We start from the raw sequence: 20,723 nt of genomic DNA on the forward strand, positions 1-20,723 counted from the left end.
TTATATTTTTAATTCTCTTTAATCAGACACATTACAATGCACAACTGTGTCTTCAGCCAGGTACTAGGGTGTGCTGTCTTTTAGATCAGGAAGAGATGATGGAGATCTAGTCCTTCCTCTGATCTTTCAGGTACAGGTACTGCAGGTATTCTGACTGAGGGTTATTGCCACATTTAGTACAGCCTTTGTAACAATTCAGTCACAGCTTTCATTTACTTCTGTAATTAAGATGACAGTTATTGTAGCTGGGGATCTTACTGAACTGAGGATCATCCTTGCTTCCAACATGTAAATCCCATAATTTCAGAGGGCATTTTCAACTTGAACATCCTAAGAATTTTGAAAATACCATTCTAACTGAAGGTAACCATCCCACTAATGATGCAGCTTTCCAGCTCTTCAGTGCTCATTAACAAAGATTGTTTATGAAACAAGTCTTTTATTTAATGCTACACAATCTGAATTGAAGGAATAGAACATTTACTTCACCTCAGGCCCAAGCTTTAGGGATGCATCCCCAAACATTTTCCAGAGTAAAACCAGATTATCAAATACCAATCAGTGCAAGAAACATCTTTTCCATTTCTACTCAGCATATTTTTAGACAAACTACAGCATTAGAACATTGAAGAACCTCTCCCCCATACAGCACATAGGTTGAAAGCAGATTTCTTGCCTTGTGGAGCCAGTCTGTTAGGATGTATGTATTGATAACATTAAAGGAAAGTAAATGAATTTTGTTACATTCTGATGTCAGGTGTACAAGTGCAGTAGTGGATTACGCTGAGGAGAATAACATTATCTATAAAAGTTAAGTGGTATACAGGTTATCCCAGAGTGACTATAATACAGAGAAACTTTATGCCAAAGTAAGTATTTACAGAGATACTGTCACAGCAAAGAGGACAGGAAGCTAGTCTCACAGAAGTAGTTCAATAAAGAGCAAATGAGTGGACAAAGACAAAGGTTTTGACTTTATATAATAAAATACCAAGTGCATTCTTTTAAGTGAATGAGTCTTTGAGACTATGGTCCTAGATTTTAGGAAGCCATTTGAAGGTCAGATGTGTAGTCCTGCTGCATAGCAAGGGTTGCTTGGACTGCTGGAATTTTTACATCCATGTAAACTCCGCACATCACTGCTTCTAACTGCAGGGTCAAAACTAAAGCTCTTAAGCCCCCTCCAAAACGCCTAAAATGGGATGTTGTACAGTAGACCTTTCCAACACAATTCAGATATTTCTCCACTACTTTTGTGCTGTACATCTGGGATTAGAATGCAGCCCAGAACACTTTAGGGGTAATTATGTTTATCTGCTCAAATGGTCTTGGCCAGAGTTATTATCCAGCTTTTTCTTGTCATTGCAACTTTAATCACATCCGATTTCTTTAAGTAGCCATATTATTTTAGTTACTTTGGCTCTTTTCCAACAGGCTTATTTTAAGCTGTTTGTGAAGGAAGGTTATTAATGGCTGGCTATTTTACATATTCCTTCAAGAGAGAAATAACCAGACACATTTGAGGGGGAACATGTGTGGTTGACTGCTCAAAATATCATTAAAAATATTTTAAAATCCAGTTTTCAACTAAGAGCAGCGTTGCTTTAACCTAGTATTTGGCAAGCATTTTTCAAGCCAGCATTTCAATCCTGCCACCTCTCAAGCTTCCTCAGCCATCTACCTAAACAGAAAGGATAACAAGCATAACCAGAGTTCCTCCAGTGCATGACTTCAAGGAACATGATCCCTCACAGTAAAGGAATCCCATTTGAAATGGCTGGCAGTACTTAAGACTCCAGTACACAGGACAAAAATGCAGAAGGAAGTCTCATGATTCTCATGCAGCTGCTCAGGGGTGTGTTGCACCTTGAGCCATCAGCTTGACCACTAGTGGCTGGGCTCAAGCAGGCAGCACACTGGACAGTAAATGTGAGCAGCTTCCCTCTCCACTTTAAGATTAATTTACTGTAATGTACATTACTTGCAGTGGAATGATACTGCTCATGTTTTGGCAGGATGGGGAAAATTCCACTTTTGTATTTTTTATTATTTTATAAGGCAGATAATGCAGAAAGGTGAAACAGAATTTCTACAAGGAGTTAATCTGTGATATTGTAAAATCAAAGTACTACTTTATTAAGTGAGTTATTTTACACAATATGAACATCAATATAATTACAATTGTAAAAAATTTTTTATAACAAGTATGGACTGATTTTTTAGGATTTCCAAATAGGGCACAACTGTACATTTACACAGAATTGTCTTTGCATGAAGCCCAAGAGGGAACAGCATAAAAATATGAATGTTTCTGTAGCCCCTTCATTTTTGCTGATCAACAGTTTTAGAAAAGCAGCTGCAGGTTTGTTATGTAAGGTCTGACAGTAGAAGAGTCAATAGGTGTCATGACTTCACCTATAAAAAACAAGAACAACTTGGTTAAGCTGAACCATTACACAATGCTGCTTATCTCTGATGAATGAAATACCATAGTACTGCTTTTTACCTTATTTCAGCCTTTTATTGTAACCACTTCAGTTACAGCCTAACAACTGCCTACTGGGAAATCTCTTCTACAGTCAACACAGAAATTCAGATTTTTCTGCATTCACTCGCATAGCTTCAGGAACAAAAAGGCTCAATTGTTGGAAATATACTAAACAACTGTTTACATTCCATGTTTTATAGTAACAGACAGATTGTACTTATGTATTTTGTTCAAAGCAAAACCAACATTTCAAAGCAAGAACTAAATAATGAAGTACTCCTACAACACTAAGAATGACCATTTGAAATAACATTAATCCCTCTTCAAACAACCTCCGGGCACAGTGAAATGCCACAGCCATTTCACCCATGTAAGAACTAGCTTGCTTCTTTCTTCTATTTTTAACAGTTCAGGGGTATAACTATAACTTACAGTAGTTTTCATATTAAAAGAACTGAAGCAAGTCTTAAGTCACAGTTGTTGGTGGTAAAAAAAACAATTTTAATACACCTTTCTCAGACAATCAATTAAAAATTAAGGTAATGACCTGTAGACAACTTTATGCCTGAACATCAGCCAATTCTGGAGGAAGTGGAGTCTTAGGATGCTTGCTTTCAAAGTGCTGTTTGAAGGTCTTGGGATCCGGCATTTGAGTCTGATTAAAGAGAGACATTAAACTTTATGCACAGTACAAGAGTTAAGTAATGCTACAAAACCTAATCCCCAGTATATTTTATTTTCTTTCCCCAGAAGCCAACTCCCTCCTTGATGACACTGCTATAGTGACAGAGCACCACTAATTTAGCTGCAGGGTAAGATGGAGTATTTAATTGCCTATTTAGAGGTGCTTTTAAGCACTGCTATCACACTTGCTTTGGCATGGTCATCAATGGTGTTATTCTGGCTAGGTATCTTCCTGCACATTTTGCACTTCACAGGCTGGCTTGGTGGAAAACCTCCCTCCCCATAATTTTCTTTTTCAACACCTTAAAGATAAACATTTATCCTTTACAGAATCAAATCTTTATGAAAGCCATTTCTTTATTTTACCAGTAAGCCAAGAAGTTATATGGCATGAACTGAGTCTCTACTTGGCACAAGCTATCTCAGACCTTTGCTACGACACAGTTGCAGGCATCAACTGCCCAAAGTGACTGATACTACAGCCTGATTTCACAACAAGAGGAGCTGGTTACAAGTACTTAAGTAAGCAACCCTCAATTTGGAATCCTATTTAAGACACTTGAAGTGGCAGATCTATTCTGAGACTATTGAAGTGAAAATGGCAAGTACCTCCTTCAGCTCCAAAAGCATTTAGGAAAACCAGCCAAGAGGAAAAGGACAATCTGATCAGCACTCAAATTTCTTTTTTCTTGTCAAGCAAGTTATTCTAGCAAAAGTTACTGTGTATTAAGCTTACATTAAAGCTTCTGGCACATCTCCTTTCTACAGCAACATCCATAACCACTGATTCCAAGCCAGGCCAATTCCATCACAAAATATGTTTCCATGTAGAGACTAAACAAGAACTGACAGCACACTTTTTACATGTTCTATCTCATACTAAGAGCATATGCAGATCACTGTAATACAAAAGGCAAAATAACTACCCAAACCAGACCTGAACACGACCTCTCAAATTTTCTATCTCAATTACCAGTATGGCTGAGTAATCAGTAAGCAAGTCACATAACAGATGAAAACTCTTCTGACAGCAACAAGCTAGACAACCACTTAAGTATTTTAATTTTCATTATAAAATCTTCTAAAAATCCTGTTCTAGGCAGGAAGACAGACCTCTCCCTACAAGACCATTTTGACTTCAGTTCCTCTTACCCTACAGACAGTGCAGGTATATATCAAGGCAGCCTTGGCTGCAGCCTTCTGATCATGTCCTTGTTTCTTTTTTTGCTCAGCTTGCTTTTTGGCATTTTTCTGCTGCGACTGAATCTTCTGCTGTCCACGAGCCATATCTACAAACAAAAAGAAGACATTTAGTCTACAAACATGAGAAACTACTGCTGCTATCTGACTGAGGAGCTGTAACCACGAGCACAATGCAGTTGTATGCTCGGTCCACAAGGCCTACAACTCCCATAACTCAAACACAACAGACATCTGTTCCAGCTCTTTGCTATTTAAAATCTCTGGGTTCCATACTATGCTTAAAATAAACACCAGAATTACTAGGCCATTCTAAGGTGTCTTCCTCTACTAAGATCCAAGCTCTACTTCTGAAAAGTGTTTTCAATAGTCAGAATAATAGTTTCCTTTACAGTTAATAGAAACTTACTCACTTTTTCAAAAGGTATTGAAGAATTCAGTTTTGTTGCTTGCAATTTTTTTAAATTAAAGATTAAGATTCAATCTTTATCTCTGGAACTTGAAAGAAGTTTCAAGAAAGACAAATCAAAGTATTACCCAAGATGTATTATTGCCTTCTGTTTTAGGTGCCTGTGAGCTACTTTGAAGTTGGGAACACCAAGAACAATAGGTCACTCCTCTTTATGGAAAGTGATTTTTACTGGTGGCTATTGTGTTTTTGTTTTCAGCCACATTTATGTGCATATGAGTTCTTGGGAAAAAAAAAAAAAAGACTGCCCCCATCAGAAGCCATTACTGCATCTAACACAGGAGCACAAAGGAAGCAAATGCTATTGCCATGTACCATTACAAGGTCCACCAGGAGACAAAACGAGACAAGAGTGTCACAATTCAGGGAGCATCAATTCCACAGACATCACATTCCACAGCAGTGCACTCCACCTGCACGCAGCCACCAGGACACCCAATTCATTCTTTTCCCCATGCCCAGAGCAGACACCAGACAGGATTTGGGCACACCAACAGAACAGGATCCACATGTGGTTATACAACCCAGCAGCCCAATTTCTGCTGTTGTGTCTCTCCAGCCCTTCCCGGCCCACGCACGGTTCAGTTGTGTGGCTCCCTCAGAATCACAACCCTGCCCAAGCTCTCCAAGTGCAGTTCTCAGGACAACTAGCAGCCTGGTGTTCCCAGGAGGGAGCTGAGCTGCCTGGCCACTGCCCCTCTGGGTAACCTGGGCTCTTGCCCCAGGTTTGGTACCTGTGGGACAGACACACTCATGGCTGCAGCACGCCTGTCACGCAACCCCTCCCATCAGGACAGGTGGCCTCCCAAGCTGAGAGAAAACCCTATCCAAACCCTGACCAACCTCTAGCAAATACATGTGAAAAGCCCTTAAAAACCATTACGAAAATTAAGTTTTAATGAAACACCAACAACATGTGAATTTTCACATGTAGTATTGCAGGAATTTTTGGACATGTGCCTAGCATGTGAGCAAAACAATGGCCCTGAGACCCAGAACAGCTCTTGTGGATTGAGAGACACCTCTGAGGCCACAGCCCTCATGGCACCAAACTCCACCATGTAACCCTCTGCAGAACTATTAGAGTACATCTTCAGTGTTCCCTCCTCTTCCCCCACCAGTTTCTCTAAAAGGGAATTCAGAAGTCCATACAGCTAATAAAACTGAACACAACACAAATTCCATTTACAAACAGACAGAAATACACGCGGCATCCAACAGCTTCTGTAAGATACAACTCAATGTCAGTGCCACTCTGTGTTTCACTGGATGCCACAACTACTTCAGAACACCCCAGCCAGGGCCTCGTGCTGTTTGTATACAGCATGGCTCAATCAGAACACTCGATTCCTACTTAAAATTAAAAAAAAATATATATATATTGCCAATAGCTTTACATATACAAGAAGGAACAGTAGGTTTTATTTCACTTCTATTTTATCAGCATTACAGCAATTGTCCAGAAGTCAGACAGTTCCTGACAGAAAATACTCAGATGTAACAAAAAGAATTATTTTCACAAAGTGCTTAGATATTACTTTGTATTTTAGTGCTTTGATAAGTACTACATTACAACAGCCAACCACATTGAGCTTTTATGTACTTGGCAACTGCTGGTTTTAGTTAAGTCACAGACAAGAAAACACGACCACAAACATTTGCTCAAAAATATCAACCACCACACAGTGTCCAAGAACAGAAATCCGAGAGTTTAAACACTGCAAGTTACATTAATACAGCTGAAACGGAGTGTTTCTGAAACAGAGAAAAGTAAGGTTTAGACTACTATTATTCCAAGAAAGTGACAAAAAAATATCCCCAAGCTCGTTTAAAAGAACGATGAGTTCATCTCCAAAGCCAAATCACCAATTTCAATTGCACAAGGCAGGTAAGTGTTGTTTTCCCTATCAGGCACGCCCTCACAGAGTCCAGCAGCCCAGCCTGCTGTCTCCAAATAAAGAACGCGCGAGCACGTAGGAAACAGAACACACGGAAAAAAATCTGCTGCCAAATCCTAACAGGATTTTTTGCTGCCAAATCATAGCAGCAGCAGCAGCACGGGCACGGTCGGGAAGCGGGGCTGCAACCCGCAGCACAGCCATACCTCACACGGGGTCATTTCCTTGTAAGTCACCAGAGCCCGAGCGGAGTTCCGAGTGCTAAAGCTGGGCAGGGACAGCCGCTTGCGCTGTCATTCCAGCGGCACACAGCAGCCCGAGGCCGCGGCCCGCCCGGAGCGCGGGGCTGCGGCGGCCGCTCCGCCGGGGACGGCCCGGCCCGCGCGTCCCGGCGGCGGAGGATGCTGCGGGGTTCCGCCGCCGACAGCCGGGCTGGGCGGCTGAGGCTGCCAAGGCCGGCCGTGGCTTCTCCCCAGCACTGCTGCGGGCAGGGGCGCGGCGGAGCCCCGCGCTGGGCGGGGTCCGGTCCTGGCGCGCCCCGGGATCAGCCGGGACAGGCGGCCCGGCCCGGCCCCGCCCGGCTCCCCGGAGCGCGGCCCGGGTGGAGCCGCGGCCTCGGGCTGGCTCCCGCTGCCAGCCGCATTCCTCCGTGCTCAGCGAACGGGCGCGGCATAAAAACAGCGGCGCTGCTGCTGGCTGGGGTCCGGATAAAGGGGAAGGCGCAGGAGGGGATCCTGGCCTGGCCGCAGCTCTCACCGGAGGCCCGTGTGTAGGCGTGAAGGGTTAGGTAAAGTAGGAGGAAACAGCCTGCGATGAGAAGAATTCTATTCAAGTGCAGCAGGTGTGGTTTGGACACGTTTTTAGGGATCGTAGAGGAAGCTTACAGGCTGTATCCACTTGCACATGGGATTTGAGTTAGTGACTGGCATGAATGCAGATGTGGGCAGGCCCTGTAAGGAGGCGTCAGTGAGCTCTTCACTTTCTGTTTTCTGTGGACCTCTTCATTGGATTCAGCCCAAGGGAGGCTGGATGTTTGTGCCTGCCCAGTTTATGCACCTGTTAGGAAAAGGCGAAATACAGGAGCATCTCTGCTTAGAGATGACATTCTGCCACTCATTAATTGTAGCTTCCAAACCTGGCATCTTGAACGCTTCTGTGTCTGGGGCAAAACAGCAAACATAATATGCCTACCAGAGGAACTATAAGGTGTTGGCTTGATGTTTGGCAGAGCTGAGGGTGAATGATTGTAGTGTTCTGATCTAAGAGAGGAAAACACAACAATTAAAAAAATCCCTAAAGAATACAGTGAAGGTTTTAGGCCATTATCTTGCCTAGAGCATGACAGCAGTTATGAGGGAGCTGTATGGTAGATTTCTGACACTTTAGTAGATGTCTGACACTTAAGCCACTGGAAGTTGGTCTGGATGTCGCTACATCTAAGATAGTCAAACATAAGCCTGTAATAAAAAAAATTAATTTCCTGACATTCTTCTTTAAAAAAAAAAAAAACAAAAAAAAACAAACAAAAAACCCACTAACATTCCTGCTTGCAACTATGTCTTCCACATTAAACTGATAGCACTGAAAATGCTTATACCAGGACGGTGCAATCCACACTGTGTTAAAATGATCTTGTCACTGGGTTGTGAACCTCATGGAAATAAGCACCTATTAAAAAAAACCCACTCAAAGTGTGTATGTCCATGGGCTTGTGGTGTGGAGAGGGAGACATTTTGTGTCCTGGGTTTGCAAGCAGGTGGCTTTCAGAATGAGGTTTTGCTTTCATCAGGGAGGAGATTGATAAGTGAAAAAGTAGCTTCAGTCCTGGCTGATGCTATTTTTAAGGACTCTTGGCCTTATATGTGAAACTGGAGAGGGTTTTACAAGGGTCACGTTCCCATACTATGGCGTTGCTATACATCTGGCTAGACAAGAATTTCAAATAAAGTGGATCTCCCAAGTACATGCTGAGCTCTGCCTGGTCTTGGAAGCTTTTTCTGCTTTTAGAAGAAGAGGGGATAGGTCTTGCAGGACTTTTTCTTTCTGCTCTGTCTTCTGTCACTTTGTGCTGTAGATCCTGGTCACATCATTGGCCCCTGTATTGCCCAAATCATGGCTTTGCAATTGAAACCCTTCCAAAGAGATTGTTAGGAAAAAAAAAAAAATAAACACTGCAGTGACAGAAGAATATAAGTGCCCATAGCTGAGATTTCTACTACTCAGATAACAAGGAAAACTTCCCATTCACTGTAGATAATTTTTAAAAATTGATTCACTGCCTGAAACTTTGTCACACCTAAGGGGGTGTTTCCATGCACAGGTACAGGTTAGCAAGGACACATGGGGAAGATGCAATGAGCTGTTAGAGAGGCAGGGCAGGCCTGTGCACTCCACGCTTTGCGTAGCTCTGACGAAATGAACCTGTGCTAATTACAGTTTATCTGGCTTGTGGACTTCCTCTCCTCTGTGTTGCTCCCACATTAGGTGAAACAAGCTGGAGTGTATGAAAAACAGTATAAGCAGAAGTTGAAATGTAAAATAAATAAAATGTAAAATAATGTAAAATGAAATGTCACATCTTAAAATTACTGGAAATACACTGCAGCACTTTTCTGTGTGCTTCTTGTTTAATTCTTGTTTTGTAATTTAAAAACATCTCCCACACCCCACAGATATTACCAAGTACTCTGCATTAAAATAGAATGAAAAACAAGAACATCTCTCGGTAGTTAAGGGTAGACAAAATGCAAGGTGTTTATTACCCCAAGCCAAGCCTAACAAAATTACAATTCACTGAAATCTGTAGAAGCACCATACGCATAGAAAACACAGTTTCTTAAGGATAAGGCATTTTAGCCCCTATGTAGGCCCTAAGAATAGTAAAAATTAAAAAAAAAGACATTATCTTTTCACGATGAGGCAATTGATGAGAAATGAGACTTCAATTTTAGCCCAAGCTTGAATATTATGATCAAATAAACCCCAAAATGATGGTCTACTGAGAAGGGAAGCAGCAAAAGAGACTGGAAGGACCAGTGCTATGAGGCAGAATTGTTTCTTAGTTTCTTGGGTTTTTTTTAAGCAGTCATGATTGTTATTCTCATGTTTATTTCTCATCCCCTTGGATTCCAGGCCCTCCATCATTTCCTGTGCCCTCAGAGAGGTGCAATTTCTGCCATTAGGTCAAAATACCTGTTCTGCTCAATAACAACTTGTTGGCACTTGGATTTGGTTGCAGGTCAGTTTGAGCTGTCTCACCCTGGTGTGACTGGTGTCCCCACCACAGTTCCCTGCTGGGAACCAGGTGGCATTTTGACACGTGTTATTAAACCCATTTTGAAAGCAGTCGTCGTGAGGTGCAGGGCAAGTTTGCTCACAGCAGCATGGGTGGGGCTGCATCTCCCTTCTGAGTCAGCCCCTGTGCATCTGCCAGGTCCTCCCACTGCCATTCCTTGCTGCACTTACCGTGGTGTATTTTTCCTGTTCATTTGCTCCTGTGTTCACTGTTGACCCCGTGTCACATCAAACATCATCTCAACTGTGTAAATGTTGGCTTGTGGCCAAGGGCTGCCCTTGGCCCTTGCTTGCAGGGAGGAACATGCTGGTACCGTGTGCCTGCCTATTGGGGGGTTTTATGTGGTGCCCCACATGACCCCCTGTCATGTCTGAAGAAGTGAAGGAAAGGGAAGGAGATGCCCTGGGCCTGCAAGTGACAGCGATCTGCTCACTGGATGTCGTGGATGCAGACCAGTGTTGACACAAACACAGAATAGGAGAGATTGGCTTTGAACCCAATAGCCTTTGAAAGAATAGTCAAGGCTGATGCAATGGTAGATCAGAGTCAGCATTGCTGAATATTAGGGACAGGATGACATGGATGCAGGCAGAGCCCCAGCCAAGCTGTAATCCTGGTAGTTAGTGCTGTTCAGTGGAAAACATCGTGCAGCAGTGCCTATCCAACTTGGGGGCCTCACAAGTGGTGTTTTGCTCATTTACCCTTTCTCTGCTTTGGGGACTTTCACTTCCTCCCTCCCCCATACATTTTCATGCTGTTCTTTTCCCTGTAAAGGCATTTTTCACAGCCACAGCTCCAGCTTTCATACATCCAGTTCACGCCTCCCTGACACAGCATTAACTCCTGGCCCTCTGCTGACCCCGATTGCTGTGTGCTACTTCTCCAGAGCTGGGGTGTGGGCACCTCATGGGCTTGAACAGTATAGCTCTTGTGGCAAATCCAAAACAAGTGTGAGATCTTAAATCACATATTTGGCTCACAGATTCAATAGATTGTTAGCACTGCACTGGCATGAGATGATATCAAGTCACAATACATATATACTGCAGAAATACGTATTTTAAGGTATGCCTCCTTTTACATGCTGCTGTAGAACTTGGTGTTCTGTAGTGCACACTACGCTGATCCACAAGGTTTAAAAATGGAAAATGAAGGTAGGAAAAAAGGAGAATGAACAAATTGAGAAGGAAAGCCAAAGATTAAGCTCTGTTTTGGAAAGAAGCCAGCACAACAATGCAGCTCTCTTGGCAAGGCACCTCATGCTTGTGGTACCCTTGCAATTCCACACTAGCTTTAAAGAACCAGCCCCGTTTGCCTGCTGCTTTCTTTGTTCCAGGGACACCTGATGGATGGCATCCTCCAGAGCAAGGACCACCTCAGGTGATGTCCACCACATTGCCAGCCTCCCTGTACAGCCTCTCACAGTACTCCTGGTCCCATCAGTAGACTCCAGAAGCACATAAATAAGAATGACATGATCCTTCCTAGCAGGACAGTGTCCCCTTCTTCTGCACCCCCAGTGAGCTGGCAGTGTACCAGGTGGCCATTCGTAAACCTTTTCCAAAAGTTGGTTTAACTCTCACTTCTACCTTGCCTCTACCATGGGTTTAGGCTCTAGTGCAGCAAGGCAGTCTGCAGAAATACTTTTGCACCAAACCTTAAATTAGGACAAACCCAAGGAAGTGTCCCAAAGTCAATGGTAGATTTTGGTGGCACAGAGACTACAGCTAATTTTCCTTTCTCTGGGTTGGGTGGTTGTTTTTTTTCTTCCCATAGCACCTGACCCTTTCCAGCAAGAATGGACAGAGCTGCTTCAGTGAGCATTCCTTTCCACTGAAAGGGCAAAAAATTGTACAAGGGAGGATGCAATAAGGAGCTGCCCATATCCTCTGAGAGACAAAAATGTGAGGGCTTGAGGAAAAGGCTCCTGAAGAATGACAGATGGGGGCAGTCAGAAGCGTGGAGATGCCGTTCCTGAAACGTTTCAAGGCAGATGCACCTCCTGGAGAGCATGGACAAGATTGCCTCGTGACCTTTACGTATTTTGCAGTCTCTCCTCTTTTAAATCCATTTTGTTGGAAGTGAGTTTTGCTAAAAACAACAAAGCACAAATGCCTTTCTCAGCATGTCACAATTTTTTGACCAACCCACATAGACAAACTGGAGACCTTGAGAACATACGCTTCCGTTCTGTATAAACAGTTTAAAATAGATTTTAGCTTTGCTCAGCATTACGTACGGTTACTATTTTTAAATGCACTCCAATTAATCATTCCCTTTTTTTTGCCTGTGCCCTCCATTCATGCTTTTGAATCTCGTATGTGTTCGTCCTTGTCTTATCATGAAAACAAATACATCTGTACATTTTAAATTAATTCAGAATACCAAGGTTTCCCTCCTCTCCATCAATACAAACACATATATGAGGCATAAAGAAAATCCACACACTGTGTCACGTGCATGTTAAAACCTGCAGCAATTGTGATTAAAACCTCTCACAAACATGCCAACATTGTTGACAAGTGGCCTCTAGCTTCAAGAAGAGAAATGCATCCCTCAGCCTGTGCTTCTGAATGGCTGCACATCACAGAGATGACTCTGTGTTAAGGTGGCTTAAAGTGTTCACTATCTCTGCCTCCTTCTTCAGCCCATCTGCAATGCTCCAGCCTCGTACTGGAAATATTTGCCCCTACCTTGAGGAAGGGGCAATTACTTCTCATCCACCTCTCCATCTGTTTTTCAGCTATCCGTGTGCAGATTTCATTGCCGTTCTAGAACTGCTAAGGGCAGGATGGGAAGCTCATGTTTTCCAAACAGCACGTAAAATCTTGCAGGATAAGGAAGCAAAAGGCCAAAGGTGCATGTCAGAATTACACATGAGAGAATAAGCACAGAGAGTACACAGGAAAGAGCTCTGCAGCTGTAGGATATTCTTCATGGAAGGGAAGCAGCCTTGGACATCCAAAAGTGCCACACACGCACTGCTGGTTTTCCCAGGTTAGCAGTGCTGGCTCAGTCCCAGCAGTCTGCTGCTTCAGGAAGAGATCAGTGAGAAACATCTGCTGGATTTCAACTTTCTCCTTTTCAGATGCCCCATTACACTCACTCTGGAATCACTGCATGACTTAAAGGCAGGAATCCAAAGAGCCTGCTGCAAAGTGAGCTGTGGGGATTGCTCTGATTGCCAGTGTTTCCTGCCAGCTGCTGACAGTGCTTGGAACATAGTAAGGTCTAGCTAACAAACACTGGTGGATAAACAGGACCTGGCAAGAGAAATCAGGGGAATGATTTGGTTTGCACCAGGCCACTGGATCCCATCTCTTTGTGCAAAACATCGCAGACTGCTGCACCAGAGGAATGTGCTATGGGATGTGGAGCAGAACAGAAAACACATTCCTGGAAGGAGCCAGCAATTCCAAAAGGTGGCAGCTATGTAGAGGCAAAAGACTTTACCTATGGGGCAGCAAGACAGAATGTCTGTGCTAATGGACAGAACTTCTGCAGCTGAGTTACTGTGGATATACAAAGTCATGTCTCAGTAGATGCGCATAAGTGTACTCTTGGGACAGACTGCCATGGGATGGAGGAATGGAAAACCCTTTTCCTGCTTTATGGCTGGTGTCTGAGCAGCACAGGCAGAGGGCTGCCTGTTTTTGCACTCTGTCCCTTAGCCTGGCTTTTCCTTGGAAACTGTGGGAGAAAACCAAGGAGGATAAATTAATGCTTCTGTGAAAACACTCTGTGCACATCTCTAATCAGGCAGAATGGCACTTAAAGAAGAGTCCCAGGAGCTGGTTGTGAGGTTACATTAAGTACAGACTTTGCCCATTAGTATTTCCTAGGCTAGAAAAATATAAAGCTCTCATTTAAATTACCTGGTTAAAAAAGAAATAAAAAAGACTAATTTTAATCTGACTACTGGTCTGCAAAGCTAATTTGAAAAACTCTGCTGTTGCAACCTGGCTAAAGAGTTATAAAGAAGTGAAGTGGAAATACCTGGTGCTGGAGACATGCCTGTTTGTCCCAGTGGAAAAGTGTCTTTTACAGTGCTTCCAATAGGCGAGAAGACAAAGGCCTGATCCTGTCTAAGCATAGACAGGGGGAGCTTAAATACCTGCAAGGTTCATTCTCTCCATCCCCAAAGCAAGACTGCAACCCCTCAACATCCTTCACCTGAGCCTTCCCACTCCCACATCTCCAGGGTTACTCCCACATCTCCAGTTGTCCCAGGCTTTTCCTGGTACTGTCCCCTATGTCCCAGTATTTATGGTAATAACTTCATCTATTCAAAGCCCAAACCAAAGGCTGCCTGCACAACATAAGCCTTTGCACACTTCACCTGTTCCCTATTTTAAAATGTGCACCTTTAAGCAAAATAAATTTAGCCTGGAAACGACCTGCCAAGCTTACTGCTTTTATACTTTTCTCTGTTACTGTAAAGAGTTCCTTGGTGAGAAAAATCTTTTCCACAGATATTTAAAATCAGGATCAAATCCTTTGTTTACTTTTCTGTCTGATAAACTAAAGAGTTTAACCAGTATTGAGTAGTACTTGGTAAGAACAGGTCCTCATGGGACTAGCACTACCAAAAAGACTGGCAGCGAGGATGGCTTCCCATCAGCAATTTTTTTTCCCATTTTGTACAGTCAGCTCCCAGTCTGTTCCCATGGTTTCCATCAGCCTATAAACAGGACACCTGTATTTCTCTTTTGACTTCTCAGGACTGTGCTGCAGAGAACCTGCCCCCAGAGTGACCAGGTCCAGGTCTTACTGTCCTGACTGCTTTACTGGGTGCCCTGGGTCTTCCCCAGATCTTTCTCTAGATGTCCCTTCCCATATGCTAGGCAAAGTTTCCACAACCAACACTACAGCGCCTGACATTCACTAGCTCCTGTGGATGCCCTGACACAACTGTTAACTTGGATTGGTTGACATTCACTAGCTCCTGTGGATGCCCTGACACAACTGTTAACTTGGAAGCCTCCAGAAGTACCCAGGTGCAGCTGTGCATGTCAAACACACCAGAGGGACTAAGGCTGACACAGCTACTCTGAAGCTTGAATCCCTTTTCCCTCATCACTCTAACCCTGCAGCCCCTTGCCAGCTAATGCTCTGCACAGGCACTGCAACTCACAACTCCACCCTGGGTCAGGAAACGACCTTAGTGCTCCACACAGCTGGAGAGCCTGTGGCTCTCATTGCTCACAGAGGTGCTGTGCAGGGCGAGGTGCTTAGGCAAACATGATGATATGGGAAAGAACATATGGCTCTGCTGTCTCAGCACTGGAGGTGGCTTTTTACCACATCCACCTTCAAAGACGGCAGAAATGTTTGTCTTGGGAAAGAGGAGGAGATGGGAGGAACCACCCTTGTGCTTAGAACAGCCCGGGCAAGAGGAAAGACTCTGGTCATGTGTTTGTGAATTTCCTCAGGGCTGTTGGGGAGAATTCTATGTCAATGCTGAAAAACCAGTGAAGGACACAGCTGGCAGGCCACAGCAGGCTCACTATGCACCTCTGCTTTTTTGTGATCCTGTGGAATACACTGACCTCACATGCTGGATCCCCTGCTCTCAGCTGTCTCATGATGGGACAGCTGCATTCTTAAATCTCAGTGGTGATGTTAGATGTGTCTGGGATGTATTGCACAACACACAGAGACCCCAAGACATCAACATCCTGCCCTGGGCAAAGGCATCGTGGCTGGAAACCTGTGATCACTTCAGCCAACAACCTTCTCAGTGCAAAATATTTGGTTTTTAACAGTTAGGACAAAGCATGATGGCCAGGAGATATTAAACCAGCAGGCATACTTGCATGTTGTCTGTCATCTAACCTTAGTACATCCTGAAGAGTTTTAGGTGGGATTTGCTGAAGCAGAAATGATGAATCAACTTGATCACGTGGCAGAAAGCCTGGTTGCTCCTGAGTGCCTGCAGCTCTTCTGCTGCTGGTGAGAGGAGACACAGTGGTTTGTAGCATTAGGGTTATTTGCCCTGGCACAGTCTAGTGATGGCACTTCTGACCAAGTGTCACATGGCCTCTAGGAAGGCTCTCAAGATCCTGTTACTTAGACTAAGGGGGAAACAGCTGTTCCACTGTGCTGTGACAGAAGGGCCACAGCAGTGATATCCAGCACAATACCAGTAATCCTCAAAAAGTATCCAATATCCATTCTTCAAAGAAAGGGCTGAGTCCAGACGGGGTAAGTCTGGTGTTAGCAAACGTGTTCCAGCCTGCTGTCCAAGTCTCTACCACAGACACAGCAGAGCCTAGAGAAGTTAAACCCCGACCCCTTGGGGGCAGCTGCTCTCCAATAACATCTCCACTGCTCCCCTTTGGCACTGACTTTGAAGGGGGCTCAGAGCAATTAATTGGCTCATGTCACAGCAGAGCCTCAGCCAGCCCAAGTCTGCATAAGGACAGAAGTAGCATCATGACAGATAATGTCAGGTAGGAATAACATTATTCATTAACACATAAGGAAGATGGGACTAAGAATTTCTGAACTTTGGTTTGTTTGCAAGGCATTCTAAGAGATAATCCTGCATCATCCTGTGGGCAGCACTGCTCATGGGCATTGATGTGCACAGGTCCATTAGCATTAAGAGCATGGCAAATGCTCAGTCAACAGATGTACTTGGCCTCTTCTCTGGTTCTGCTCTCCATTAAATGAAGTCTTATATATGATAAATACTGGCAGAAATCCAGCCCACCTCTACTTTTGGTTTGAGTGCTGTTGCCTGTGTTTAATTCTTTCCAGAAGGCCCACAAGTGAATTTCAAAGAGGTGGAATTGTTCATTTGCAGCTTGCACATTGTATGAGAATGTGGTACCCAGCCCTGAACGCCTCATCTGCAGGATGTGTTGTAGTTCTCGATGGCAGATCACTGTGTTTTTCTGCCAATTTCTCTTCATGGTCTGCTAGCTGCAGTTTTGGAGATCAGACTTGCTCCTTGGCATCTATTCAAGCTATAGAGTCCAATTTATTTCTAGCACAACATCCATTGCTTCTGCAGTATGTTGACACAGTCCGTGCGAGCTCACTAACTCAGAAGTAGCTCTCATTACTTTTCTGTTGCCAACAGATATAATCAGCAATTAAGAGGATGATGACATTTTAAGGGATTTCTCTTCAGGAGGAGTATAGCACCCTGCAACCAGTCCCCAGCAGTCTCTCCTCTTAGGAGAAGCCTTTACAAGCACAGGGGGTCCTTCTGCCACAGAAATGGAAAAGCTCAGCTGAGTACAGGGGTCCCAACCATGCCAGGACTCTGCTTCAGCCTTAGATCTCACCCAGCTTTAAATTCTTTCCATTGACTTTATCTTAAACTTTCTGTTCCATACACAATGTTATCAGAGCTACTTAGGCTTTGCTGGCATGTCTCCTGTATTAGTAGTTGCATTTTGTTAACAGGACCAGACTGGTTGAGGTAAATTGGCTTACTCAGAGCACAGTTAGTGACATGCACAGTTGGTCTGACCATGTATTCTTCTGGAGCATTTTCCCACGGAGAGGAGGCTTATACAACCATTCAGTCTGTCCCGCTAGGAATTTCGGACCCATTGGCTGATTTCAGTCAGAATCTGAGGGAGCAGTTAATCAGCAGAGGCAGCCATCCATGCGCAGAGCATCCTCCCCAGGGCCTGAGAGCTGCACTGTGAGTTTTGCTCTCAGACACCACAAAATATGCATGGAAGAGACATTGCATCCCAACAATGCAAATTTTTTGGGGGGAGTTTGTGTCTTGCTGGACACTGGAGAATCCAGCTAAAAATCCATGGGAAAACAGAATTCTTAACTGTGCTGCTCAACTTTTTTTTAACTTTTAAGGTAAGAGTTTATTGTAACTAAGAACACTGGCTCTACATCCAAAGAAACTCTCAGGTGCAAATGACTTTACTGTCATCCTTTTGCTGGTGATATCTGCATTAGCCCAAAACTGCAGCATAAGAGAAACAAATTGAAGATTGTCAGAAAGTGATGGCAATGCTGATTACACAGTGGTGCTGTAAGTGTACTGAACTTTGTAGTGACAGAAAAGCACAAAGCTGGCTCCACTAAAAAGGACTAAGAGTTTCTAAGGCAGAAGAACCTAAGTTAGTACACACAGAGCACCATAGCAGGAACATTTCCCAGTGGTGGGTGCTTTAGACTTGTGCTGGACCTGCAAGAAGCACTGCAGGTTCCTGAGGAGGTGCTGTCAGCCTGCTAGTAAGGGAGCTTTTTATAAGGGAGCTTTGAGGAGAATTAAGTTAATGAAGGGAACATGGAGCAGAAATACTGTCATAGCAAAGGGGACCCCTTCCTAAAGAGCTTTCCTGCAGGTCGTGCAGGCAGGGCTGGCATTGCAGCGTGAGCCAGTGAGCACTGAGTGCTGTGGGTCCTGTTCCAGGGAGTCCAGAGCACAGGCAGCTCAGCCAGCCAGCTGAACTCCTCAGGTAATGGCCACCAAGCCTCCTTTGTCAGAGCAGACGTGGCAAGGAAAGGACATAGTCCATGGGCAATCTAATTAAGATCTACTATAAAGACAGGCTAAGGTGACCTCACTCACTTTTATCTAGGAAACACAACACGTGATGTCAGGCCAGCAGCAGTGCATGCAGGAGTGAGGGACAGGCTGAGTAAAACTGGTTTTCTGAGACTTTATGCTTTGTGGTTGGATGCAACAGCACAAGCTCTCATCACAGCCTTCCCTTTGGGGCATGCACAACATTGCACAGGATGCAGACACACAGAAGATTTTTGTGGTTCTCTGCTCTCTGCTAAGCTCATGTTGGCCTCCCTACCTTTGCTAATTGGGGTTAGCAATTAAACAGTTTATTGTTCTGTTTTCTGTGGTCTTTTCCCAATAAACTAATAGTAAAGCCATATTGCTGAACTATCACACTGGGGAGAGCAGTATCTTTCACTAAATCGTGATTTAAATCTCCTTTGCAATATAGGATGAAACCAGGTATTTGCATGAGCTTCCTTCAGCAGATAATTCCAACAGATGCAGGACATGCTGGGAATCCTGCAAAGGGAGCTAAGAAATATATATAGGACCATCCATGGCTATGGGGAATGCTACTCAGTAATGCTACCACTCCTACCTGAGGCACAGCTCTGCCAGGAAGCAAATCCTCCAAGTACATGGTTATGGGGAATGCTACTCAGTAATGCTACCACTGTGTCTTCTGTAAGCAGGAGAGAGCTGCAGTCGTGTGTGGGTAAGGTGTGTGGAGGGATTCCCCCAGAAGCTTCATTAGGACCCAGGTTTCTTGGAGCTTGAGAAGTTAATTGCTGATTTCTGAATAAATTCATGTATTGCATTCCTTCAGGATTTCAGAATGTGTTAGACTGAAGAGCTGAACAAGCTCTCAGTGTTTTATTTTTTTAACCAATTACCTGTAATTATAGAACTGGTCAATAAACAAATCAATAAATGTACAGGACAGGTGGGCTTAGTAGAGAGCTGGTTTGATAATTTTGTTGCAAATTTATATTGCAACAGAGCTATCTGAAGGCATCTTCTTGGCAGTCATCACTTCAGAAAGAGCCACGAAATAATTTCTAGCCATTGCTATTATTTTTCTTACTTTTTTAAAATACGTAGTGCTAAAAGGGTGCTAAAAGTGTCCACTTTGTTTTCTGGACTTCTCTCTGTCTTTAACTATCCTCTTAGTAGCTTATCCTCCTTTTCTGGAAAGTTTGTACATGATAGTTAAGCATGCTTCTGTTCTTCGATTGTTTTTTCTTTTGCCTTCCTTTTCAAAAAGCAAACCAGCAGTGATGAGAAGCGCAGGCTGAGCTGGCTGAGCCTGCGGTGACACCCGCTTCCTTCTGCCACCTCGCGGGCTGTGGCTACAGTACAAGGAGCAGGGCTTTTCCAGCGTAATATACCTTGTTTTCCTTTCATATTTAATGCAAGATCCCATGATAACAGGAAACATTACGCATTGCCACTGCTGGGCATGTCCTGACACTTCCCAAAGGAGTTCCCCCTGCCTGCGTCAGAGCTGTTGTAAGCAGGAATGCCTCTCAGAGCAGTGATGACATCTTGAATTGTTTAACTTTGTTATTGCAACAGAAGGTGAGAGACTCACCTCTGTTACTATTGGATGATTCTTTGTTGTTTTGTTATTGCTTGTTTGTTTCTTTGTTTGTTTTAAAATTTGAGTAATTCTTTTTAAACATGAGGCCTGAAAAAGGAGCAATAGTGTCTTGTTCTGGGATACTCCAAATGGCTCAAATAAATGTTGCTGATAGTATAATACAGCAAAAGATAGTTTAAGGCAAGCATTAAACAAGAGCTTTTTGCAGTTTTCAGCTGGAGACTGTGGAGTGTCATAAACTGCTGTTTTCCTGGTCAGACTGAACACAACTGTGCAGCACTGCATAGTCCTTCACTGGGGGGACAACAGCTTGATACAGAGAGCCAAAGAGCTCTTCCCTTCCTGCAGTGCTGGGACAGGGCTGGTTGCTGTTCTCTTTACTTGATCTTTAGGTAACCAAGAAATCTTAAATCAATTTGGGCTAAACTACCAGTAGAACAACTATGTTATACCAAAGCAAATGCTAAAAATTTAGCTTTGAAAAGTCAAGTTGGATGCATTCTGTGGATTTGATTTTGCCAAGTTATCTCAAACTGAAATACAGAGGCTGAATGTTTTTTCCCTTGTGAATAACTGCAATTGTAGCAGTGGC

At 43.7% G+C, this 20,723-nt stretch overlaps 1 protein-coding gene across 1 annotated transcript; it reads right to left on the reverse strand.

The window, feature by feature from the left end:
* Positions 1–419: 419 nt before the first annotated feature.
* On the reverse strand, positions 420–4,515 carry ZNF706 (zinc finger protein 706). Its single transcript, XM_039706087.1, has 3 exons — positions 4,325–4,515; positions 3,036–3,143; positions 420–2,415 (listed from the first exon to the last, which is right to left on the reverse strand). Exons 1-2 carry the CDS (start codon positions 4,457–4,459, stop codon positions 3,048–3,050), a joined length of 231 nt encoding a protein of 76 aa, XP_039562021.1. The 5' UTR covers positions 4,460–4,515; the 3' UTR covers positions 420–2,415; positions 3,036–3,047.
* Between the last annotated feature and the right edge of the window lie 16,208 nt (positions 4,516–20,723).

Source organism: Passer montanus, unplaced genomic scaffold (assembly GCF_014805655.1).
Source record: "Passer montanus isolate IOZ18808 unplaced genomic scaffold, ASM1480565v1 scaffold19, whole genome shotgun sequence".
Taxonomy (NCBI): domain Eukaryota; kingdom Metazoa; phylum Chordata; class Aves; order Passeriformes; family Passeridae; genus Passer; species Passer montanus.

What these genes read in the sequence shown, in the direction of transcription:
- ZNF706 (XM_039706087.1), bottom strand. Translation starts at nt 4,459, where the DNA reads ATGGCTCGTGGACAGCAGAAGATTCAGTCGCAGCAGAAAAATGCCAAA. An exon ending in ATACCTGCACTGTCTGTAGG is followed by an intron (nt 3,144 to 4,324) that starts GTAAGAGGAACT and finishes CTCTTTAATCAG; the next exon opens with ACTCAAATGCCGGATCCCAA.